This window comes from Microcaecilia unicolor, chromosome 4 (genome assembly GCF_901765095.1).
Source record: "Microcaecilia unicolor chromosome 4, aMicUni1.1, whole genome shotgun sequence".
Classification (NCBI taxonomy): Eukaryota; Metazoa; Chordata; class Amphibia; order Gymnophiona; family Siphonopidae; genus Microcaecilia; species Microcaecilia unicolor.
In genome coordinates this window covers 93,968,433-93,994,939 of record NC_044034.1, presented here as the reverse complement: position 1 = coordinate 93,994,939, position 26,507 = coordinate 93,968,433, and the positions used below count along the sequence as shown (strand labels likewise).

General features: G+C 43.6%; 2 protein-coding genes across 4 annotated transcripts in view; one reads left to right on the top strand and one right to left on the bottom strand.

The window, feature by feature from the left end:
- Nucleotides 1-26,507, top strand: part of RB1 (RB transcriptional corepressor 1) — a 462,098-nt gene that overhangs the window by 269,099 nt on the left and 166,492 nt on the right. The gene's annotated exons all lie outside the window — the stretch shown is intronic.
- On the bottom strand, nt 15,176-17,356 carry LPAR6 (lysophosphatidic acid receptor 6). Its single transcript, XM_030200486.1, has one exon. The coding sequence runs from the start codon at nt 16,857-16,859 to the stop codon at nt 15,825-15,827; it is 1,035 nt and encodes a 344-aa protein (XP_030056346.1). The 5' UTR covers nt 16,860-17,356; the 3' UTR covers nt 15,176-15,824.

The following is a 26,507-nucleotide window of genomic DNA, read 5'->3' as shown; positions in this document are numbered from 1 at the left end:
ACTGATATATATATATATATATATATATATATATATATATATAATTTTATATCTAATATAATAAAACGCACTGTGAACGTTCTGAAGACAACGTTCTGAAGTCACTCAAACACTTCCTGAAGGGTTCGTGGATTCATGTGGTGAAGCCAGCCAGCCGTCTCTGCCCCGCCCTCGTGTCAAACGTCATGACGTCGAGGGCGGAAAAAAAAAAACAACGGATTGCACCCACGCACGGGGAGGAGTAGGGAAAGGACGTCAGACGCAAAGAACCCCGCCCTGCACAGGCTAGAAACGCCGAAGATCGCTGGAGGAGTCTGACTCACTCAGCACACACACAAGACTTCTGCTGGCGGGATTTTGGGCCCCCCCCCCCCGCCAGCAAAACTACGCGATGGTGGATGCGATGGCGGCGACCGGGTGCATCGCTGTGGGTGGGATGGCGGCGGGAGGAGGGGCATCGCGCGGAGGATACGCTTCATTACTTCTTCTTCTAAAAAGCAGAATCCTCCCCCCCCCCAAAAAAAAACTACACCATACAACACACACACACTCTCATCCTCATCTGGCACCGCTTCCTTACACCCCCCCCCCCCCCCCACACTTACACACTCACTCTTATTTGGCCACACTTCCTCAACGCCCCCCCCCCAACACACACACACTCTCATCTGCCAGCGCTTCCTGAAACCCCTTGCCCCTCCCACACTCACTCATCTGGCTGTGTTTCCTGATCCCCCCCCCCCCCCCAAACAACCACACTCACTCTCATTTGGCCACACTTCAACGCCCCCCCCCCCCCCAACACACACACATTCAGTCTCTCTCTCTCTCATCTGGCAGCGCTTCCTGAAATCCCTGCCCCCCACATACACACTCACTCACTCATGTGGCAACCCCCCCCCCCCACCACACACACACACACACTCAGTCTCTCATATCGCACTGCTTCCTGAACCCCCCCCCCCCCACACACACACACACACACATACTCTCGCTCATCTGGCAGCGCTTCCTGAAGCCCCCCCACCACACACACACACTCTCATGTGGAAACACTTGATAAACCGCCCCCCCCCCCACACACACTCACTCACTCATCTCGCAGCACTTACAGACAACCCCACACACCCCTCCTCTTCCAAGCTGAAACCCCCAACACACACCCCCCACACACACCCCTCCAACACACACACACACCTTCAACACACACTCTTTCTCACTCTCATCTGCCAGCGCTTCCTGAACCCCCCTCCCCCCACATACACTCTCTCTCATCTGCCAGCGCTTCCGGAAACCCCGTACACACACACACACAGACACTCACTCTCTCTCATCTGGCAGCGCTTCCTGAACCCCCCCTCCCCCCACACACTCTCACTCATCTCGCAGCGCTTCCTGAAACCCCATACACACACACTCACTCTCTCTCTCATCTGCCAGCGCTTCCTGAACCCACTGCCCTCCCCCCCCCACACACACACACTCAGTCATCTGGCATCGCTTCCTGAACCCCCCCCCCCCAACACACACACTCTCTCACTCGCATCTGGTAGCGCTTCCTGAACCCCCCGCACCCCTCTTCTTCCAACCTGAACCCCCCCCCAACACATCCCCCCTCCCCCTCCTCCAGCACACCAATTGCTTGGGTGCAGTGGCGGCAATCTCAGACACCACAGACAGAGGGGAGGGAGGTATCTCTGTCACACACACACACTCTCTCTCTCTCATATACAATGTCTTTCTGACTCTCACTCTCACATACTCTGTCTCACACTGTATCACATTCACTCTCTATGTGCCACACAGTCACTCACACACTCACTTGGTCTCATACACTCACTCTCACAGAGAATCTGTGTCTCACACACACTCTCTCTCTCGTGCACACACACACTTGCACACACTCTCATTCTCACACACACACTTTCACAAACACACTCACACCCAGACTCACTCTCTCACACACACACACTCACACTTTCACTCTGTCTCTCACACAGTCACTGTCCCAAACATACACACTCCGAGGAAAACCTTGCTAGCGCCCGTTTCATTTGTGTCAGAAACGGGCCTTTTTTACTAGTATATATATATTATCCTCCACCTTTTAAGGCACTGCCTATCCAACTGGACAGATGGACCACACATTGGCAGTCCCTTATTTCTAATAATCTTTTGCTATTGTTTTCAAGAGAGTTTCCTATTGTTTTGCTAAAATGATAAAGCTCCGCTTACTGCCTTCAGCCCACATAATGGGCTAGATAGGTTCCTGCTGTCTCCTGTCTTAATCTAAACTCCTTGCTGCATAGGCTCAGAGGGGGAGGAGAACAGAGAGTGATCAGAACTGCTGCTGCCAAGGGCTGAAAATGAGAAGGGGATGCAGCAAAGATGAGTTGCAGTTGTTGAGGATTTGGGGGTGGGGGGTGGGCAGGACAAGGTGATTGCACACTGGGGATGGGGGCGAAGAGCAAGATGAGTATGCAGTGGAGATTGGAGGCAGCAAATCTAGGTGAGTATGCAGTGGGGAATGGGGGAGCAAAGCTAGGTAAATATGCAGTGGGGGATCAGGGAGGGAAAAAGCAATGTGAGTATGCAGTGGGGATCTTGGGGGAAAGCAAGGTGAGGGTGCAGAATGAGATGAGTGTTGCAGTGGGGATTGGGGGGGGGCATGAAAACTGATATTGTGTCATGGGGTGGGATCAGAAGCTGAAAGTGTGCTAGTGGTGGATGGGGGATCAAGTCTGAGGGTGTGCTATGGGGGAGTGTGGGGGGAGAGATACAATGATAGCTGAGGAGGGGAAAGAATGGGGTATTTCATATAGAAGGTGATTTTTGGGGCAGACATAATTAGGGGTCTTGTTGCGAGAGGTAACTGAGGAGGCTGGAGCCTGAGAGAGGAAAAAGGATGGGATTTCAGGCTTTATGGTGGAGTGATTCATGCAAAATACTACAAATATACAATGCAGAATTTTGCAGGATTTTAAAATATTGTACATAACATTTTTGAAAATGTTGTGTAGAATTCCCCCAGGTGTAATATATAAGAGAAGCCCAGTCACATTGCAGGAAGACTTTTTTTTTTCTTCTGTTTTAGGGTGGCTGCTTATTTCATTATAGAATATTTTCTCTATATCTTAAACAACTGAATGGTTAGAAGGCAGTCAGAACTTAAATATAATTCATTTACAGTCAAACTTTGACATTTTTATTCTTTTATTTCATCCACAGTTATCTTCCACAGGATGTTTGGACAGTTTTTTTCGATGGAGGCACTGTAAACTCGTATCCCTTTAACATTTGTTTGTGTCATGTTACTTTAGTTTAGCTGTCGTGCCAACCAACTTCTCTTTACTGTTGAGAAGTTATAATTTGTGCTGTCTGTTATGGGAACCATATATATTTTGCAATATCTTTGACTTTTATTTAACTTAGGGGGTTTTATTTCCTCTGTGGTTTTCTAACATTTATTTTGTTGCATAGCCAGCAGTCTCGTGACCTGGAGATCATTCCTTACTTTAGGTGACTCTCCTGATAGCATAAAACAAGTACTTTTTTAATTGGATTGTTCTCAGATGCATCTTGAAACAGTTTTTAAAAAATGATCATGCTAAAATAGAGGCAGTTGTAGCACCAAAATACATCTATGACTAAAAGAGTCATAGATGTATTTTGACACTCTTGCACCTTTGATGACCTGCCCTATAAGGCGTACAAAACCCCAACCTTGGCTGACTTCTAATATCCGTTCCTGTACCCGCTCCGCTGAACGCCTCTAGCGGAAATCTCGGGCCCTTGCTGATTTCTTACACTTTAAGTTCATGCTGACCTTCCAATCTGCTCTTTTATGCGCCAAACAGGATTATTATATCCAACTGACCAACTCTCTTGGCTCTAACCCTCGACTTCTCTTCACCACATTGAACTCTCTCCTCAATGTGTCCCCTCCCCCAGCTCCCCCTTCATTATCTCCTCAGACCCTTGCTGAATTCTTTCATGACAAGGTTCAAAAGATAAACCTTGAATTCTCTACCTCGCCACCCCTCCCTCCACTAGTCCGTTCCCCTCTCTCTCCTTCCCCTCAATCCTTTCCCTCCTTTTCTGAAGTTACTATAGAGGAAACTACACTTCTCCCTTTCTTCCTCAAAATGTACCACTTGTTCCTCTGATCCCATTCCCACCCACCTTCTTAATGCCATCTCAGCTGCTCTTATTCCTTTTATCTGTCACATTCTCAACCTCTCACTTTCCACTGCAACTGTCCCTACTGCCTTTAAACATGCTGTGGTCACACCTCTCCTTAAGAAGCCTTCACGTGACCCTACTTGTCCCTCTAATTACCGACCCATCTCCCTCCTCCCTTTTCTCTCCAAATTACTTGAGCGTGCTGTTCACCACTGCTGCCTTGATTTTCTCTCCTCACATGCTATTCTTGACCCACTACAATCTGGTTTTCGCCCTCTCCACTCAACCGAAACTGCACTTACTAAAGTCTCCAATGACCTATTACTGGCTAAATCCAGAGGTCAATATTCCATCCTCATTCTTCTTGATCTTTCCGCTGCTTTTGACACTGTGGATCACAGCATACTTCTCGATACCCTGTCCTCACTTGGATTCCAGGGCTCTGTCCTTTCCTGGTTCTCTTCCTACCTCTCCCTCCGCACCTTTAGTGTTCACTCTGGTGGATCCTCTTCTACTTCTATCCCTCTGCCTGTCGGCGTACCTCAGGGTTCTGTTCTTGGTCCCCTCCTCTTTTCTATCTACACTTCTTCCCTTGGTTCATTAATCTCATCCCATGGCTTTTCCACAGTAGAGAGGAGGTTTGAAACATGGGAGGATAGAGATGAAGGGTCAATATCATGAAGTTTGAACAGGATGCGAAAACGGATAGGGAGCCAGTGAAGGGTCTTGAGGAGAGGGGTAGTATGAGTAAAGCAACCCTGGCGGAAGATGAGACGGGCAGCAGAGTTTTGAACCGACTGGAGAGGGGAGAGGTGACTAAGTGGGAGGCCAGCAAAAAGCAGATTGCAGTAGTTTATCTTTTCAACCTTGTTGTGAAAGAATTCAGCAAGGGTCTGAGGAGATAATGAAGGGGGAGTTGGGGGAGGGGGCACCTTGAGGAGAGAGTTTAATGTGGTGAAGAGAAGTCAAGGATTAGAGCCAAGAGAGTTTGTCAGTTGGATATAATAATCCTGTTTGGCACGTAAAAGAGCAGATTGGAAGGAGGTCAGCATGAACTTAAAGTGTAAGAAATCAGCAAGGGCCCGAGATTTCCGCCAGAGGCGTTCGGCGGAGCGGGTACAGGAATGTAGGTAGCGGATATTAGAAGTCAGCCAAGGTTGGGGTTTTGTACGCCTTACAGGGCGGGTCATCAAAGGTGCAAGAGTGTCTAAGGCAGAGGATAGAGTATTGTTGTAAGAAGAAACAGCCTCGTTGACAGATAGTGCCACAGTAGAGAGGAGGTTTGAAACATGGGAGGATAGAGATGAAGGGTCAATATCATGAAGATTCCTAGATAAATTAGATAAGATAGGACGGGACTGGGAGGGAGGAGATTTAAGTGTGAAAGTTATAAGATGGTGATCAGAGGAGGGAAGATCAGAGGCAAGGAAACTAGAGGGTGAACAGTTGGAGGAGAAGATGAGATCAAGACAGTGACTATTTTGATGAGTGGGGGAGGTGGAGCATAGTTGGAGATTAAAGCGAGTAACTTGGAAATATAAGAGTTGGAAGGATCATTAGCAGGAATATTAAAGTCACCAAGGATGAGAGAGGGGGAGGAAGGATCATGGAAGAAGGCAAGCCAGGTATCAAAGTCACTGAGAAAGGATGAAAGGGACTTATCAGGGGGACGACAAATGACCGCTATTCGAAGAGGCAGAGGAGAGAAAAGGCGGATAGAGTGGACTTCAAAGGAGGAAAAACAGTGAGATTGAGGTGGAAGAAGGGGTTGAAATCTGGAGGAGGGAGAGAGAAGTAGTCCAACACCGCCCCCATGGCCAGCAGGGCGAGGAGTATGTGAAAATAGATAACCGCCATGGCACAGGGCTGCGACTGAAGCAGAGTCATCAGGGCAGAGCCAGGTTTCGGTTATGGCGAGCAGATGGAGGTGACGCGAGATAAAGAGGTCATGGATATAGGCAAGTTTGATACAGATAGAGCGGGCATTCCATAGGGCGCAAGAGAAGGGCAGAGATAAGGAGGGGAGTAGAGAAATAGAGATGAGGTTAGAGAGGTCGCGGTGAGATCTGTAGAGTTGGGATAATAGTTGGTGAGGGGGGCCAGGATTGGGATTGATGTCACCGGCTGAGAGTAAGAGAAGGAGTAAAAGAGAGCGGAGGAGAGTAGGAGAGGTGTGGCCACGAAGGCGTCGAAGGCGAGAGGTATTTAGGTGGAATGGGGAAGGCAAAATGGACGGAAGAAAGAGGCGGAGATTAAAAGCCAAGAGGGAGGAAGAGGGTAGGAGAGAAGGTGAGGTGATGAAGTCGATGGATGGGCAGAGTGAGTTCCTGTAGCGGAGAGAGGTAGGGGGTGAGGGAAAAGATTAGGAAGGGACAGGGCTAGGAAGAGAATATGAATAGGGGCCATAAATGACTGAGGTACTTTAGCAAGATTAGATGTAAAGAGAAAAATGCCACCTAGAGCGGAGGCCCTGAGTGGATCGGAGTGGACCTGGGTGTCACCCCGGAGAAGGCTGTAAGGATATGCAGATGAGCTGCAAGTCCTCCACAGCACCTGAAGGCAGCCGGTGGTAGAGCTGGGCACCTCTCAGCTGAGGAAAGGCTTACCAGGGGTTAGGCCGAAGCCAGCATTCCTCCCCCTGAGGACTGAAGTAGAATAACACAGCAACCACAATTCTCTTTTGTTGAAAATCTTATTTTGTAAGTATTTTATCTATTATTTTCTTTTTTGTTTAAAACATTTTCTTTCCTTTATCTCTCTTCCCCCACCTTCTCTTACTTCATGCAGAATCTGACAAAATAGAGCTTGGCATTATATGCCTCACAGTAGGAATAGACAGGATCAGATGTGGCCATCACTTTGGAAGGATTAGGGGGGGATTTCAAGTTGGGGTGCAGCATTAGTATACATAGAGGGGCATAATCGAACGCGAACGCCCATCTCCATGGGCATCTATCTCCGAGGACGGGTCTGCGAAGGGGTGGGCCAGACCGTATTTTCGAAAAAGATGGGCATCCATCTTTTGTTTTGATAATATGGTTGGTGCCGGGCAAATGCATCGGATTTGGGCGGATTTGAGCTGGGCGGTATCGGTTTTCAGCGATAATGGAAACCGAAGGTGGCCAGCTCAAAAACGAACAAATCCAAGGCATTTGGTCATAGGAGGGGCCAAGATTCGTAGTGCACTGGTCCCCTTCACATGCCAGGACACCAACTGGGCACCCTAGGGGGCACTTGTAACAATTTTAAAAAATTAAAATACCTCCCAAGTCCATAGCTCCCTTAACTTGGGTGCTGAGCCCCCAAAACCCACTCCCCAGAACTCTACACCATTACCATAGCACTTGTAGCTGAAGGGGGGCACCTAGATGTGGGTTTTGGGGGCGGTTTGGAGGCCCCCCATGTACCACCACAAGTGTAACAGGTAGGGGGGTGATGGGCCTGGGTCCACCTGCCTGTAGTCCACTGCACCCACTAACAACTGCTCCAGGGACCTGCATACTGCTGTGATGGAGCTGGGTATGACATCTGAGGCTGGCATACAAGCTGGAAAAAAAAGTTTTTAAAGTTTCTTTTTTTTTTTTTTTTTTGTGGGATGGGGTTAGTGACCACTTGGGGGGGAGTCAGGGGAGGTCATCCCCGATTCCCTCTGGTGGTCATCTGGGCAGTTGGGGCACTTTTTGGGGACTTGTTCGTGAAAACAAAGGGTCCAGAAAAAGTGACCCAAATTCTCGCTTCTGGCGCCCTTCTTTTTTCAATTATCGGCCGAGCGCACCCATCTCTCCTCGGCCGATAAACACGCCCCAGTCCCGCCTTCATCACGCCTCCAACATGCCCCCGTCAACTTTGTCCATTCCAGCGACAGACTGCAGTTGGAGGCGCCGAAAATCGACTTTCGATTATACCGATTTGGGCGCCCATCTCCCGATTTGGGTCGAAATATGGGCATCTTTCTCTTTCGAAAATAAGCTGGATAGCGTGTTGTCCTTTTTCCCATTTCTAGGCAAGTGTATGTTTTACTTACCTCGAGAGCTTTGCCCACCCATCCTCAGTAAGTTTATGTCTGGTTCGCCTAATACTGATTGCTCCCCACTGGCCAAGGCAACCCAGGTTCCCGATACTTCTATATCTTCTTCAGAGTACACCAATCCCTCTCTCACTAGTGCCAGATCTAATAACTCAAAACGATGGCAGCCTTTTTCATCCAAATTTACTTTCTTTGCATCTCATGGCATGGAGTGGAGGAGTGGCCTAGTGATTAGAGCACCAGTCTTGACATCCAGAGGTGGCCGGTTCAAATCCCACTGCTGCTCCCTGTGATCTTGGGCAAGTCACTTAACCCTCCATTGCCTCAGGTACAAACTTAGATTGTGAGCCCTCCTGGGACAGAGAAATATCCAGTGTACCTGAATGTAACTCACCTTGAGCTACCATTGAAAAAGGTGTGAGCAAAATCCAAATAAATAAATAATAATGGTTCAGAAAAATTAGACACCTCTAATCCCTTGTTTGATCAGTGGACCTCATATCTGCTCAGTTGTCCTTGGAATGTTATCCCACCATTCAGGAAAACAACGTGAGCTGACACCATCCTCACAACTGTTCATTCATCTCCAGAATGTGAGCTTATCTCAGTCTTTATCCTTGACTGGGGGATTGAGAATGCCACCTTCATACCTGTCTGCTTGAACCTCTCTCCCAGAGCTAGGAAGTCTTGTTTGATATCACAGCATACCTAGCAGTATCATTTGTGCCAACATGAATGAGCAGCATCAGATAATAGCCAGTAGGTTTGATTCTCAGCATTTGGCCCATGATTTTGTGTTGTCTGCTCTGGTCACATTCAGAGGAAGGTGGGAGGAGAGGGAACTAATACAAATGAAAATAATGATTAAAAAAAAGGGGAAAACAAAATAGACAAAAATATAAAAAAAATTAAAAAGTAAACCTAACATTAATTTCCCTACAATTTATTTGGCATCCAAAAATTTGTTACCACTCCAGGCTTGGCTCACCCGTCAACATATCTTAAACAACAAGATACCTTGACAATAAACATCCTTTGGTGGAAACCTTTTATACCTCCTGTTCAGTGATACTGTACCAGAAATGCAGGCAGGGTGTGTCAACTAATCTGGCAAAATACCCCTTACTGCTTTATAACGGTTTTAAATGTGCTGCTAATTGGTATATTTGAGGGGGGTTTAAACAAAATGTTATATATATATATATATATATATATATATATATATATATATATATATATATGGAATACACAAAATCTGTAGGCTTCTTTTTATTTTTCACTGGTAAAGAGAAGTTTCTGTAATTAACATAGCTGTCCCACTTTTGAGTTGCAAAATAATACCTTTCTACTTGACAGAAAAATACAGAATGATTGTGTTGGATGTGTGTGAATAGGGAAAAAGAGAAATTCTAATGCATTACGAGCATCAAAGGAAAAAGTAAGGGCCAAAATAACTGGTCCATGGAGTCCAAAAGGTGGTGATAAAACACTTCTGTTTATTAAGATTATAAACAAGGACAAGGTCAGTAATTGTGGCTGGAGAAGCCACATATGAATATATGCATGTACTTATATTTGTACATTTGTTGGGTGAATCTCTTCATAAATCCCAATAAATAAATATGTGAGAGAGAAAATGAATAATGGCTATTACTGCCATAATTTAATTATGGAAACCTCATCAAGAAACGGGGCATAAAAACAACATGTAAAACACAACCATTAGTTTAAGAGACGTATCTACTTCTTTAAGGTATTTTCAGGGATTGTTGCTTAAATTTTTTCTTGCAGTGTCTGTTTTCCCATCAAGGAATTGACCCCCCCCCCCCCCCCCCAATAACCAGTAAAGAGGTATTCACAGTCATGGAATACAAGCATCTGGCTCTACACATTAAGCATCTTTCCTATAAACTGTTAGTATATCAGATCTGTAGTAATATAGCATAGCAGTTGATGACAAATAAGGATCAGTTGATCTGTACAGTTTTACTTGCCTCTGCCTCTGCTGTCCTCTCAGTAAATAAGTAGTTTTCTTATATTTCCTCTGAACCTTTTGCCCTGCAGCTCCTTGTCTTTGAATTTGTTTTTTGTGGAAAATTATCGTTTCCGTATTTTATCGAAGCCTGCCCACTATGTGAATGTTTCTATCTTTGCTCTGCTCCTTTCCTCTGGCAAATACATTGGCGTTTTTTTAAGCCTCCCTTCCCCCCCCCCCCCCCCCCCCCCCCTACTTTCTGTGCCTATGGAGTCCATTGCTCAAAAGTCTTTTCTTCTACATCATATTCTGTCAGGCTCATTTGCCAATGTGCAATCGACTTGACACCGTGGTTTGATCACTATGAGGCCATTTTACTTAACTGCGCTAGCAAGTGGGGCTTAGCAGGTCCTAATGCGGAACTTTCCTGTGCACTAAACCCATTTCTAGCATGGCCCATAAAATAGGCATTTTTCCCATTTGTTGACTGTCTGGCCCTTCGCTGTTAGCATTAGCACATGGCCATTATAAAACAAAATAATGTGGGAGCACTTGCCCCCTCCTCTTTACGAGGCGCTAAGGGCTCCCGTGCTGTCAGCATTAATTTAGTGACCATTAATGTCTGCGTACTAGCTGAATATTGCTTCGACACCCATTCTCTGCTCTGATATGCCCCTCCCCCAAAAAAGAAATACTGTGCACTTAGCATGCACTAATAGCCAAACTAACGGAGAACGCTTTAGCACAGTGTTTTCCCAAGTCCAGTCCTGGAGTACCCCTTGCCAGTCAGGTTTTCAAGATATCCACAGTGAATATGCATGAACTTGATTTGCATACGCTGCCTCCATTATATGCAAGCCTCTGTCATGTATAGTCATTGTGGATATTCTGAAATCCTGACTGGAAAGGGGTACTCCAGGACTGGATTTGGGAAACACTGCTTTACCATGTCCTGCATTAGGCTGTTTTTCCTGCGTTGTATGTTAGTGCTTAACGCTGCCTAGCAGAAAGGCCCCTAAGCCAGTGATTTTCACCAAATTACATTGTGGCAAAGAGCGCGGTACTTTGTTACCCATGTAGTCTTTCTTTGAGGGTTCATTAAAGATACGTGGGTATGAAGGTACCCATGTATTTTGCTGCTGTTTCTGCAGATGGGATTAGACAGGAGAAACAATTTTGTGTACATCTGAAATAAAAGTGTAGCCAGGTTGTGATGCCAGAGGGAGCATAGCGTGGACTACATAGGCGCCGTGCACACTCCATATGCATGCTGGACCGCCTAAAAGGTACCGGCACCATCAGAAGTCCAAGGGGAGCGGTCGGTGCTCCCCTGGCACCCCACCTAGCTACACCTCTGATCTGAAATTTGAACGTGTGGATATAGTTTTCTCCTTGACTAAGTTACACCTCCAGGAACACTTGAAGAGTGGAATTTCAGTAAGTGGCTATATTTAGATGTCCTACCTTGGGGCAATATTCTGACAGTGGATCTGGTTTCCTAGGTCTGTGGTTAGGCCACTAAATCCCTTTGAAAATTGTCATCTAAATGCACATCTTCGTGTGTTTAATGGGCCAAGTTACTGGCAAGGCACACGTTTATTATATTTTTGGATCCAGCAATTTTTCCGTTCTCATTTTTGTTTCAGCTCAGTTGGAACCAGTGCTGGGATTCTGTTCCTTGACCATTATTTATAACTATCCAAGGATTTTCTCTCTCCCTAACCAACTCCCATTTTAATAGTCTCACATTACCACTGTCCCTACTCTGGTCATTGCAGCTGAGGTCAGGAGTAATGTTCCTTGTACTCTAAATCCAGCCAACAGATATGTTTTTATTAACACAGAATTTGGGGGGGGGGGGGGGGGGGAGTTACCAATGTGTGCTACCGTTAAGATGAGTTATTTTTCTGTTAACCCAGGATATTCGTAACTAGGTCTCATTGCATAAAATGGGAACTGTGGTAAAATAACCTGTCTTACTTGAAAATCATCTGTGCTGATTCCATACATGTTGAATTTATGTATTATGTATGTATTAGGATTTATGTACCTCCTTTATGAAGAAATTCACCCAAGGCAGTGTACTGCAATTCTGTTCCTGGTTTGGTCTCCCCCACTTGCCCTGGGAGGCTGTTTTGTATCCAAGCATTTACAATACTGAAAGTGCTGACAGGCAACTCCCCTCCACATCCCCTGGGCTTGAACTAACTCCAGATGGCATGCTTTTGTTTCAGCTAAACTGCTCAGCTCTTGACTTATCCTTTCCCTATTTACCCTCAGGTGGAGGAGTGCTTTAACTTACTTTTAGTGCCTTTTCTGCATGTTTTGACAAAGCATAGACATTCTGAATATGAGTAAACCTTTGCTCAGTGCTATGATCATAGTCTCATTTCAGGTACTCGCCATTTCTGGGAGAAAAGCTGCCCCTTAAAGTAGATTTTAAAACTGTCTTTTGTAATAAATACAGATAAATCATAAAGTGTAGCATTGTACTTTCTATGCAATGCAACACTTTGTAAAACATAATCAGGCTTATTTTCGAAAGAGAAGGGTGCCCATCTTTCGACACAAATCACATGGCCCTTCTCACAGGGTCGCCCAAATTGGCATAATCGAAAGCCGATTTTGGGCATCCTCAACTGCTTTCCATTGCGGGGACAACCAAAGTTCATGGGGGCGTGTGGGAGGCATAGCGAAGGTGGGACTAGGGCGTGCCTAACACATGGGCATCCTCGACCGATAATGGAACACTTGGATGACTTTACCTGGTTCTTTTTTTCTTACGACCAAGCCACAAAGATGTGCCCTAAATGACCAGATGACCACCAGAGGGAACCGGGGATGACCTCCCCTTACTCCCCCAGTGGTCACTAACCCCCTCCCACCCTCCAAAAATTTTTTTTAAAATATTTTTTTCAGCCTCTATGCCAGCCTCAAATATCATACCCAGCTCCATGACAGCAGTATGCAGGTCCCTGGAGCAGTTTTAGTGGGTGCAGTGCACTTCAGGCAGGTGAACCCAGGCCCCCCTCCCCGTTACACTTGTGGTGGTAAATATGAGCCCCACTGTACCCACATGTAGGTGCCCCCCTTCACCCCTAAGGGCTGTAGTAGTGGTGTACAGTTGTGGGTAGTGGGTTTTGGGGGCTCAGCACCCAAGGTAAGGGAGCTATGCACCTTGGAGCAATTTCTGAAGTCCACTGCAGTGCCCCCTAGGGTGCCCGGTTGGTGTCTTGGCATGTCAGGGGGACCAGTGCACTACGAATGCTGGCTACTCCCACTACCAAAGGGCTTGGATTTGGTCGTTTCTGAGATGGGCATCCTCGGTTTCCATTATCGCTGAAAATCGGGGACGACCATCTCTAAGGGCGACCTAAATTTTGCGATTTGGGCGTCCCCGATCATATTATTGAAACCAAAGATGGACGTCCATCTTGTTTCGATAATGTGGGTTTCTCCGCCCCTTCGCCGGGATGTCCTGCAAGGACGTCCTCAGGAAAACTTGGGCGCCCCTTTCGATTATGCCTCTCCATGTCTAATATTTAGAGGTGGTCATGTTTTACTGTAGTTAACACATTAAATAGCATTACACATTAATTAGTGCCACTGAATATATGTGTAAGCAAAACCATGATGCACTTTTACATGTAGTTAGGTCTGCTTTTTGCTGGCTTAATTTCTGCACAGAAGTTATATGCAGTGCAGGTGAATTTCACCGCCTTATGAATAACTTTACTCCCCACCTCAACCCCTTCCTTGTGGTTTAAATCATATTTATATGCAAAGAATCCATGCAGGCTTGATCTACACATAACATTGTTACAGATTGGGGCAAAATAAAAAAGATTTTAAAATCCGAATTTGGCCAGTATCAATGTCAACCACGTTTTGGGCCTTTTTTACTAAACCGTGCTAGCAATTCCTGTGCAGCAAATGCGACGCAGCCCATTCAAACTGAACGGACTATGTTGCATTTGCTGCACGGGGAATTGCTAGCACAGTTTAGTAAAAGTGGCCCATTATATCACGTCATAAATGTTTAGGCAATATATACCAGTTTTTTTTTTTGGTTAGCCTTAGGATTTATGGGAAAAAGAATTTGACTAGATTATACTTAGATACAATTTGAATTTGTCATGTTCAGTTTGGCAAAAAGTGTGGATTTGTTCTAATATATATAATGAATCTAAACAAGCTTATATTATAGTTAAAATCTCATGACCGTAGCAATGCATTTTGGAATATTAGGAATTATTCTTTACTGTGCTTCTAGCTAATTACCTTCCTGTGTAACAACATTCACATTTAAGTAGGGAATGTGTTAATATATATTTGTACTATTCAACACATTTTTATAGGAGAAAATATTTTGAGAATAAGACAGGCAAGGCTTATACTGTCAGCATGGTAAGTTTGAAATGGCAATCTTAGGAGATTTTTTTAGATAATTCAGTTGGCAGTTAAATTACTGCTCTTCTTTTAAATGGTATTTAATTCTTGAAGTAAGTTTGGTGCTTATAAATATGTCTGATAGTTCCCCATATTTAACAGTATGCACTATATTAATGTTGTTTATATGGCTGCAGTTCTATGCATATCTGTAGTAGAACTGAGTTGAATTAACACTGATACATGTAAAATCTTAATATAACTTGAGCTCAGGAAAAAAAAACACAACTAGCAATTATCAAAACATGATATTGGCCCAATATTGATAGATATAGATATACATGCATGTATCTAGCTATAACTATATTAGGACAAAAAGTGCTTAAAATAAGATCTAAGGAGGAAATTAGTAACTTTATGGTTTGAGGACTCTGGCTAGCAAACAATGCAATGAGATTGTTAATCAGTTAACCCCCCCCCCCCCCCCCCCCCCCCCCCCCCCATTAAGTTTGATAAGACCAGACTTGATAAATGTGTATTGTCCCTCAGTACCATCTACCCTTTTGCTTCACACTGAAAGTTTATAATATTAACAGCTGACATGTTAGAAGAATAATAGCTTTATTTTCAGTAATATACTAACTTTCCTTATTCCTTCTGCAAGAAGGATGTATTGTAACTGTTCAAACAAAAAGAATGATCTTTGTAAACAAAACTCCTATAAAGGGCCAATGATTAAACTGTGATATGGACACTGCAACTTTGGATGTATTAAAGCTTCAAGAAAAAAAATGAAGCTGACTCCCAAAATGTTATATAGCTATGATTCAGCATGTTTTAAAACCACATAAATAATAAATTATTGCATGAATTTTGTGTCCTTGTTCCAGTTGTAAAGTACAACTGGAACATAAATAATAAATTATTACATGAATTTTGTGTCCTTATTCCAGTTGTTAAGTGCAACTGTAACAGGTCTGACTGACCGAGTTGGCCCTTAGGAAGAAAATTATATCGTCCAAGGCAATATATCTAAAGTTAAACATGTATAATATTTAATACTCAAATGTTTATTTTCCTTTGTTCTAAAGTATCACTTAAAAAAAAAAAAAAACCAATAGCACTCTGTAACTTTAAATGTTCCTTTCAGCTAAAGAAAGAGAAATTACCTAAAAATGACATTCACGGTTAAAAATACTACAGGCTCCATCCACCTAACTCCAGGCCGGTAGATTCCATTTCGGACTACATTTATATAGTCGATTCATTGTCAAATATTTTAGCTTTTAAGGTTTGTAAGTTGTGCTGAATAAAGTTTTCTGAGGGAAAAGTATCTGAGAATCCGAACTCCTTTCGTCTGTTTGACCAGTTTTTCTTCTTTATAGAATTTTGTATAGTTTCAGAGGTGAAATAATAAATGATGGGGTCAAAGCAACAGTTTGATACTGCAATGCACAAAGTGATGGGATACATGGTCCGCACTATAGTTATTACCGAACAGTTGCTCAATGCCTGTGTCCTCATGAGCGAATACAGAACCAAGTTGATGTTATATGGCACAAAACAGAAACAAAATATTAGCAAATGCACACAAATCATTTTCAACACTTTCGCTTTGTTCAGTTTGCTTCGACTTAGTGTCACTGGTTTCTTCAGCGTCTTTAACACCATCGTGGAACAAAACACATTTAGGATGAGTGGGATAAGAAATCCAACCGTTTCGATGAAGATCACGATCTTGGAAATATGGGTTTGCCATGTGTCATTGGAGAAGTTTTCAAAACAGGTCTCGGTACCATTGTCTTTTTTGGCGGAATTCGTGGACCGAAAGGTGGCTGCGGGCGCGCTCCCCGCGATCACAGTAAGCCAGACTAAAAGGCAAATGATTTTGGCCTTTTTTTTCGTCCTGATGGTCTTTGAGCGAAAGGGGTGAACGATAGCGAGAAAGCGGTCCACGCTAATGCAAGTCAAAAACAGGATACTGCCGTACATGTTGGTGTAGAACAAAGTGACCGAAATCGTACAGAGCGTGTCCCCAAACGGCCAGTGCTTCGCCACGAAGTAGAAAATCCTGAAGGGTAACGTGAAGACAAAGAGCAGGTCTGAGATGGCCAAGTTGATCATGTACGTGGTGGTTTCATTCCGCACTTTCAGCGTGCAGATGAAGATGTACATGGCCACGCAGTTCGCTATAAGCCCCAGGACAAACACCATGCTGAAAACGCAGCCGTACAGGGTGTACTTGAAGGAGTCCGAGTCCTCCGAGGAGCAGTTGGTGCTTACCATCCTAAAAAGAAAATGTCCAGCAGCAGCACGGGGCGTAGCGCTGTAGCCTCCCTTTCCCCCCACCTCCGCTTTAGGATCGCAGCTAACGAGGCATCGGGGCTCCGCTTTGCTCCCTTCAGCTGTGTACGGAGCCCCGGTTCCGCCCAGCGCCGGCCCGTCTGCCCTTCGCTGAGAGTTCCAACCCAGCCATGTATCCGACCAGCCGCTCCGCGGATCGGGCTTATCTCAGGCCACCAGTAGAGAACCCTGAGGACCCGAAGGGGGACAAAAGCTTCGCGTTGTGCGGAACAGGACTCGCTCCCTTCTTTTCCAACCGGTTCGGTGCTGATCCCCAGCCCCTTCCAAAATCCAAACCAGTGTTTGCGGACTTCGGTGCCGGCTGATCTGAACGCTAGTTGGCTTGCTTGCTTAGTAAAGTAGCCCCGGAAGAGGAGGCTGCCTTACACGAAGTTGCTCAGGTTCAGCCCAGTGGTTGCTGCAACAACTTTCTTCTGATGATGATAACGTGTTTGTCTGCTGGGGCTGGGATTGTATTTTACTGGCAGGCTAGGGGGCTGGCCGCTGGAGCACTGTTTAACTGTTTGTTAATCAAGGAGAGGCGTTTGCAAGAACATAATGGCTGCTTTTTTTTAAAGACGGCAGAACGGGGTGGTTGCTGTGACTTTGCTGGATCGTTGTGTAAGTTTTGGTTTATACCATTTCAAGGTTGTTTAAGCGGCCTCTGGCTCTACATTTTTAGATTTGATTAATCGTTTTTCCAGATTTTAGTTCATGGCAAGTTACATACTGGTGCGCAAAACACTTCTGTTGGCCGATATAGGACTTTTTCACTTCCATACACATTTTGAAAGAGGATGACTAGCTAGAAACGGTAGGTAAACCTAAAAGCGACCTATCCCATAGGAAGCAGTTCTGTGGGTGCTTGAGCAAACATTGTTTCTAGGGAGGGGTAATTTTCATTGGATTTAGCACCCCAAATCATAATGAAAAGTTGGCTCCTATGGCCCATCCTGTCTCCCCGTTACAGTGATTAGTGTTATAATTGTCTATGCAGGTTACCTCCCCCCCATGCCTCTTTTGAAGGCTAGACTGTAAGTAAACATAAGCTTAGTTAGGACTTAATTTTAGTGATAAACTTTCATTATAATACCCATATCTGATGTGTCTTCACAATAATATTCAGTTATGCACTATTACTATTTTAAAAACTTGTTTTTAAATTAAAATATTTCTGCCAGTTACTTGTGATCTGGATTGACCACTATTGGAAGCAGGATACTGGGTTAGATGGACTATTGGTCTGACTCAGTATGGAATTCTTATGCTCTTAAATAGAGAAAAAAATACTTTCTTCACTATACACAGATAAAATAAAACCTTTTTCAAAACTTTTTTCTTCATATTGCACTTATTTTTCTTGTCATTTCCCCCCCCCCCCCCCCCCCCTTTTTGATTTGTTTTCTTTTGTGTCTCTTACCTCTCTGGACAATTTGTACTATATTCCATTCATTTTATATTCTGTCTTTTGTCAACAACTCTAGATTTCTGCTATTTTATTACAAATCCATTTGGTCCCCCCCCCCCTATGTTTTATATTCTCTTCTTTCATTTATCTGTTAATTTAAGTTTACTTTTATCTTCCCACCCCAACCTGTCCTCCCTACTTCCCTACTGTTTTTCTCTTTCTTCCTTGTACTTCCAGCCCTCCTCCCTTTCCTCTCACTTTTTTTTTGTTTGCATCAGCGCCTTGCTGTTCTCTCTTAATGCCTTTATTTTCACTACCACCTTTGTTCTGAAACTCCCCAGTTTCACCATGCAGCTCTCTGACGGTTTCCTTCCTCTTTCCACCATTTTGATAATCTGGGTAGCCTTACAGTAAGGAATAATTCAGTAGAAACGTATTTTTGAGGGGAGGAGGAAGTGGGATAGTAGTGCAGAGTTTTATTTTTGCTACCATCACTTGAAACATATCTGTCATCCGCAGTGGCATAGCAACGGGTGAGCCTAGCCCATTAAAAAAAAGTAGTTCAGAGGCAGCATCCTGGCCCTCTTGTCTCCCACTCCCAGATGCAGTATTCCTCTGCTGTGGCTCAGAAGCTTCCCCCCCCCCCCCCCCCCCCCCCGGATCTAACTCAGCATCTTCCCTGGTGCAGCAGTGATGCATCTGTATGGGCTTTGTAGGCTTCCCTCTACCACATCCCCGCCCTTGCTGATCTCTCTTCTGTTTCCTGGATGCAGCAGAGGGAAGCCTGCGAGGCTAGTGCAGGTAACTGAGGTGCATTGCTGCAGCCTGGAGAAGATGCTGAGGTAGACTGGAGGGGGGGGGGTGCTGCTGGGCATCAGGTGGGGGGCTAATGCTGGATCCGGGGTCAGAGGAGAGGGAGAGAGAGAGATGCAGATGGGGGAGGGGTATAAAAAGGCCCACCTTCTGCTGTCATGTCACCTAGGCTATTACCAAATTGGGTTCAACCCAGAACCTCCAGCTCAAGCTCAAAGTTATACATGTGAGTTCAGTAGAAGGCAGCACCATCAGCCCTCTGAAAAACTTGAAGCTCCAACATAGTGGGTGGTGCCACCACAGGCTTAGACCTGCCCACCTGAATCCAATCTTGATTTTTTTTTCTTCTTCATTTCTTTTCTGCCTTTTGTTGCAACATGACTAGCACACCAAATGAGCTTGATTCTTAGAAAATCCCTTTGTGTGATGTAGCATACACCATGGTTTCTCCGTATACCCCCTCTTAAAAACTGCTTGGGGCCTAGTCTCTTAGCTATGGTTTTCCAAATTACAACTGTTATTTGCATTACTATAATTTTGAGGATACAGGCCTTCATCTCCTACATGGTTTTCATGGGTCTGCAGGGTAGACCTATGTTCAGTTGATCGTTCTTTGAACAGGCAAATGAAATTTGCAGCTTGTTCTCCATTTTTAAAGAAGGTCCTAATTCTCTCACTGCAAGGCAGACAGATTTATGTTTCATCCATTAAGTTTAACCATTCCTTAATTGTGATCTTGTAGAATTTAATATTCTAATATCATTTATAAACAAACATGGATCTTAGAGGGGGAAGCCTTAGCCTTAATAAGCCTGTACCTCCAGGGTTTTCGTTTTATTCTCAGCTACATGGTCATAAACAAGCAATCATTTTCTCAAAAGCCCTTTCTGTTTCTTTTAATTGTTCCTGTAGCTATGACTTTCACATTTCATCTTTATTTCCTATACCACAAATAATAAAAACATCTAAGCTGTTTTCAAATAAGTATATAAGTAAGGGGTAGAAAGGATACCTGATAAAGGGCCTAGGTTGAAACTAAACTTATAAGGGAACAAGAGAGAGAGTGTGAGGGAACACATTAATTATAAGATACCCAAGGAGGGTAGGAAGAGCATCAAAGGACAAAGACATATGTGAAATGCCATAGGGGAGCATCACGGGCTCATTCTGCCTTTAAGTAGTAACTATGGGAGAAATTACAGGTTTTAAGTAATGCTTTGAATTTCTTGAATGAAAGTTCCGAGCGGTGATATTAAGGTAGTGAATTTCATAACATAGGGGCAACAGTACTTAAACAAGAGAATCTGTAGATGAGTTGGAACAACCAACAAGTGTTGATGAGCTGAGCAAGGGGCCTGAGTAGGAGCTTATGACATCAGGAAACTATATAGAAAAGAAGGGACTTTATAGTAGAATATCTGATAGGAGAGAATATGAATTTTCAACATTATGTAGTAAAAATAAAACTGGGAGTCAGTGCTCACTGATAAGAACTAATGATACACTATCATACCTCTTAACTCCATAAATAAGTTTTTCTGTAATGTTTTGAATAACCTGCAGTCTCTACATCTGATATGATAACTCTTTAATTCAGACACCAATCATCTGCTGGTTTATTCTCTGTGTGATTTAAATTCCAATCAGTTAAGAATGTAGGCTTCCTGATTTCAAAGATAGTCACTAGGGCAGTGGTTCCCAAACTTTCTCGGGTCAAGGCACCCTTAGAGGCATATTTTCAAAGCACTTAGACTTACAAAGTTCAACTTTAAAAGAGGCATATTTTCAATAGAACTTTGTAAGTCTAAGTGCTTTGAAAATGAGCCCCATATGTGTATCAGTCATTTTTTCATGGCACCCCTAAGTCAAAAGAAATATCATAACAAAGCATAACAGTTCTACTTATTAAGTAGTTAGGTCCAAACAATTAAATTGAAAGAAAAATAATATTTTATTCTTAAATAACCATAGTTACTCACTAATGAGATGTGTGTGCCTGTTGAGCACTGCTCAACTTCTCAAACCTAGCTAGCTGTTGTGCTGTACTTACTTGAAAAACCCCAGAGTTTGATGGGTCTTCATGTTATTTGGGCCTTTTTGATGACAAGTCCAAATAACATTCTGACCCTTCAAACTGGATTTTCAAGTAGCTGCATTAGACAAGTAGCTGCAGCACAACAGTTTGTATGCCACCTAGCTGAGATTAGGTGGCAGAGCCGGTGGTGGGAGGCGAGGATAGTGCTGGGCAGACTTATACGGTCAGTGCCAGAGCCGGTGGTGGGAGGTGGGGCTGGTGGTTGGGAGGCGGGGATAGTGCTGGGCAGACTTACACGGTCAGTGCCAGAGCTGGTGGTTGGGAGGCGGGGATAGTGCTGGGCAGACTTACACGGTCTGTGCCCTGAAAATGACAGGTACAAATCAAGGTAAGGTATACACAAAAAGTAGCACATATAAGTTTATCTTGTTGGGCAGACTGGATGGACCATGCAGGTCTTTTTCTGCCGTCATCTACTATGTTACTATGTTATCATGACGGTGTCCCAAAGGGCGGGATAGTAAACTTATAAAACTTGATACTAATACCCTGACTCTCACAGTGACATCAATAATCTAAATTAGAATGGAAAACATAGCTAATAGTAAGCTTAATATAAATGTAGGTACATTAACCTCCCATACCCTGACCTGTTAGACTCCTCTGTCTCTGTGATGTTCCTATTCCTAGTTCAGCCTCAAAAAAATGGTGATAACGTGGCCAAAAGAGGATGCAGAAACAGCACAGCCCTGGTTGCCATCATGTACTACTAGAAAGTTAATTGGGCAGGATGGTGTATGAGCAAGGTGTTTTTTTTTGTTGTTGTTTCTTTTGTGTGTGTGTGTGTTTTAATTGTGCTTACCTTCTAGCTCTTTCTTGCTGTTTTCCTTCCATACATGGCTGGGGCAAGCTACTGATCAGAGTGCCTGTCTGGTACCTAAAAGGGCGATCCTGATTGGGAAGCAAAGAGCCTCACTCCTTGCTTCCCAGTCAGGATCACTCTTTTAGGAGCCAGACAGGTGCTGTGATGTAGCTCACATCAGCAACGTAGAGGGATTATTGTGTGTGTGTGTGGGGGGGGGGGGGGGGGATGCGTTCCCTTCTTCTTGCAACTTGTTCCAGCACAGTTGTTTTGCAGGAGGAGGCCCGCATGTGTGTGGTGCATGGCACTTGGGTGTGCGAACTCTCATCTGTCCAGCACAGTTTGGGAAAAACTTCACTAAGGGATTTCACCCTTCACAGAGATAAGTTCAGACACTAGGGATAAAGATTGCCTTGTTCTGATGATTTAAATTTTGTCCAGCATTCTCATTTTCCTATACTTCAAACTGGCCATATGTTAGACCTGGTTTTATCAATGGGATCCTTGATTGTTATCTATATCACTATCTTGGAGAGACCATGTGCTTATCATGTTTGAAATAAATCTGTCCCACCATCTCCCAGAAGCTTTAAATGTTAGTAAACTCTTTAGGAATTTGCAGGAGATGGACCTTGATCATTTGTCCTCTAAAGTCCTGAGTTTTCTTTAAAACATTTCCATGCTCTTTGGAAATGTGGGCAGTTGGAATGTGACAATAAAAAGTTGCCTTGGATTATCTGGCCCTGATAAGAATATTACCTGTCTCTCCAAGAATCAGCACTGGTTTCACAAAGACCTTTATCTTCTGAAACACCAAACACACTACAACTAGAAGTGGCAGAAGAATACATCTGAGGCTAATCATTTAAAGATTGCTATGCTTCCTATAAGTCAGCTATTCATTTTTCAAAGAAAATATTATTCTATGATTCTCTAATTGAATGAAAACAGGCAGCACCAAGTGCTTCATTTAGTTCCAAAGATTTCTGATTGAGGACTTTCTAATGAGGGCAGTCCCATACTTACCGTCGCCAGAAGAACTATTGATTCATTTGTTATAGAGGTGATGAAACTTCTGAAAGGATATTCCACCAACTTGAAGCTGAAAGACTACTTCCCTAGATCAGTTGTTCAGGATGGCATGATTTCAGATCTGGTAGGCAGAGATGGTGGGAGCTCACTGTCTACCTTCAATATTATTTTTATAAAAGATGTGGAAAGGCGAAACATGCCTCCTCTTTCAGGCATTGCTAGACTTTACATTTATTTTCCATACAATGATTGATGCCAGCTTCTGTCAAGGGCTTTTCCCAGGATGTTTGAAATTGACACAAGTTGGGTGTCCTTTAAAAAAAAAAGTCTAATCTAATTCCTGGGAAGGTGCCTCACTATAGACCAGTATCCATTTTCCCCTCTGTCGCAAAGTTTGTGGAAAAAGCAGCAGCTTATCACCTCAGTGGATAAAATCAGTGCTTTACACCCCCAGCAATGTTTCTCTCTCTTTTTTTTTTTTGAGAGCATAGTATCAAAACCTCACTGGCATTAGACATTTGCTTGATTCTCAACAGATGGAAGGTTGCTTTATTGGTCTTGATAGATATGAATATACCTTTGACTTGTTTGATCAGTGGATTCTTATAATTTGTGCAGAGACCCTTAGCATTTTGGGAAGGGAACTGAATTGGTTCAGAGCATTTCTAGCAAGTCAATCATATTGCATGGAATGGAGATCTTTCTAATATTGCATTTACCTGTGAAGTCCCCAGGGCTGGTATTAGACATTCAGTGGCCCAGGGCAGAAACTAGGGAGGGGACCCAAAAGCTGGCCTTCAGCCTATTCCTCCTTTAGGTTGAGACAGGTTTTGGGCCCCCTTTGGAATGGGGGCCCAGGGCAATTGCCCTTTTATGCCACCCCCTAATGGTGGCCCTGGCCTCTTACATTCTTCAACTTTTTCTTAGCCCCACTAGCCGCTCTGATGGTTGATTATTTATTTGTATTTGCTGTATTGCCTTTAATGGGCACAACAAAATGGTTTACAATTTATAAAATAGAGAACAAGAAAAGGAACACCATTAATTGACAGGAAAAGCAGAGGCATAGGATCAGAAAATTAAAGAGCATAATCAGTAGGACTGTGAATAGAAGTAGATGAACAGCATCTCCAAAGCTGGGCCCCTTGAGACCAAGCCAAAAAGATATGTTTTAAGTGCAACTTTGAATCTAGCTCACAATACTTCAGCCCTCAGAACACAAGAAAGGGAATTCCACAGAGATGCAGCATGAAAGAAAATTGCTGACTTGTGAGTTAAATCCAAATGTGCAAAGACTGGTGAAGGGAGAGATATGAATAGTTCTGAGGATGAGTGTAGATGACAGTATGACTTGTAAGGGGTTAGCATAGAGGAAAAGTAGATCAGAACCTCTTTATGAACTGTATAATGTGCCAAAACAACAGAATTTTAAATTGATAGCGATAAGAAATGGGAGCCAATGGCATTGTTTGAACAAAGGAGAAAAAAAATCAAGTCAGTGAGGTGGAAAGACGTTGCTTAACAGATGACGTGGAGGTAGGGAACAGAGTCAATGACATCTTGCCTGTGGTCAGTCTCAGTCTTCTCAGTGTCTCTCTGTTCTGCTTTCTCCAGCAAGGTCGCAAAACTGACTCCACAAACCTCCTGCTCTTCCCTCACTTTTGTATTAATTTTATTTTATGACAGCTATGTCGATATTTATATACTCTGGTCAGTATTCAAACTAATTTAAGCAACAGAAGAGGCTTGGCACTAACAGGTCATTTCAAAAGTGGGCGGGAGAGAGGTGTTCCAGAGGTGGTCATGAAGGAGCTGGCAGCCTGGCACTTATGTGGGTGCCAGTAATAATCAGTGCCAGTGGCCAAGTAGGAGCACATAAATAGCAGTCCTGACTTTGGTCACATATCTATGAGGGTGCTAACATTGAATATCAGCTGCCACCTGCATAGCTTCGGGGTAGTGGTCAGATGCGGATATGTTCCTCCCCCTTGCAAAGCTTAGACCCCCCCCCCCCCCCCCCCAGCCTACATTATCATCCCTGGTGGTCCAGTGGGGTATCACAGGCAGGAGCAATCCCCACTCACACCTGTCCCTAACACCATCATCTAGAAAATGGATGCCTGATCTTTAGCGATAGTACTGCCGCCAGCTGAATATTGACCAGACTGTGATTAGTTTACATATAAAGGGCCATGATGATATTGTTATGAGTAGGGAAAGGTGATTTAGAAAATGAAATAAACTATAGTAGATAATGTAATAAATTTTCCTAAAGTAAGAATGGTTGGTTTGGCCAATGATAAAATTGTCTGGCTTTCACTGCACTCTTTACCTCGCCCTGTCAGATGAGTTATTAGTAAAAAAAAATTTATGGATTCTACTCCTACTAGTATATTAGATTTATTTTCTAGAAGACTGGGTGGGATACTGGAAAAGAATGCGCTCTTTGGGGAGTGGAAATATCAAGTTGCACACTGAAGAGGGAAAATGAAATTGGTTAAAATGCAGCTTCATATGTAAGTGGATAATTATTGAAGCATGACAATAAAAATTTGACTGCAAGGGAGATAATGGCATACTTCTGTAATGAGAATACATTGATAAAGCTTAATGAGCGTGAATGAAAACAGTACCATTTAAATGATGGTTATATTTCTTTAAAATCTGTGATATTTTTTGGTTTGTTTTTATTTTGGAATGTTAATAAATTTTCTGCATGGCTTTTCTTTTTACTCTTTCCTGTTCTGACAAGATTTGCAGCCTCATAGTGCTAAAACAACCTGCCTCTAGCCAAGAATGTCAGATGTAGCTCATTGCCAATAGCTGGTGCCAATAGCTGGCTAACCTCTAGCTGTTGGCTACCATAAGAGTGATGCAGCAGGAAGCAGGACTCTTGTCAAAAGATTATTCTTTGAAGATTATGTGGTTGTACAAACAAGGCATGTACCCCTTGGGGAATTCTGCACACAATATTTTAAAACTCTGCAAATTTTTATAGACCATGCTAGTCAAAATTTATACAATATAGCCACGGTCTCTGAGCAGTAATTAATGTAAACTTCTAAACAGAAAAGTTATTAGTCAAAGATGTATCATTTTAAAGCCTTTGGAGCAGGACTTCCTTCAGAGTAGATTAATAGTGCACCAGAGCTAGAGCTGCTAGTTGTCAGTGTTTATTTCAGCACTTCACTGAGCCCAAGGGGAGCTCTGAGCTGAGGGCAGTGCTAACTTCTTGCAGCTGCCAATACTTGAGGCAACACAATAGTGTTAAGAGTTGTTGCTACAGATATCAGCAGCTGAACAAATCAGTTCTACCACAATTGTTGTTCGGTTCTGCAGATTACCAAAGAGTTTTAAAAAAAATCCAGAAGCTTTAACCATAAGGAAGTAGGTTATTCTCTCTCCACACACATCTTGTCAGTCCTTCTCCCTTGAGCTCAC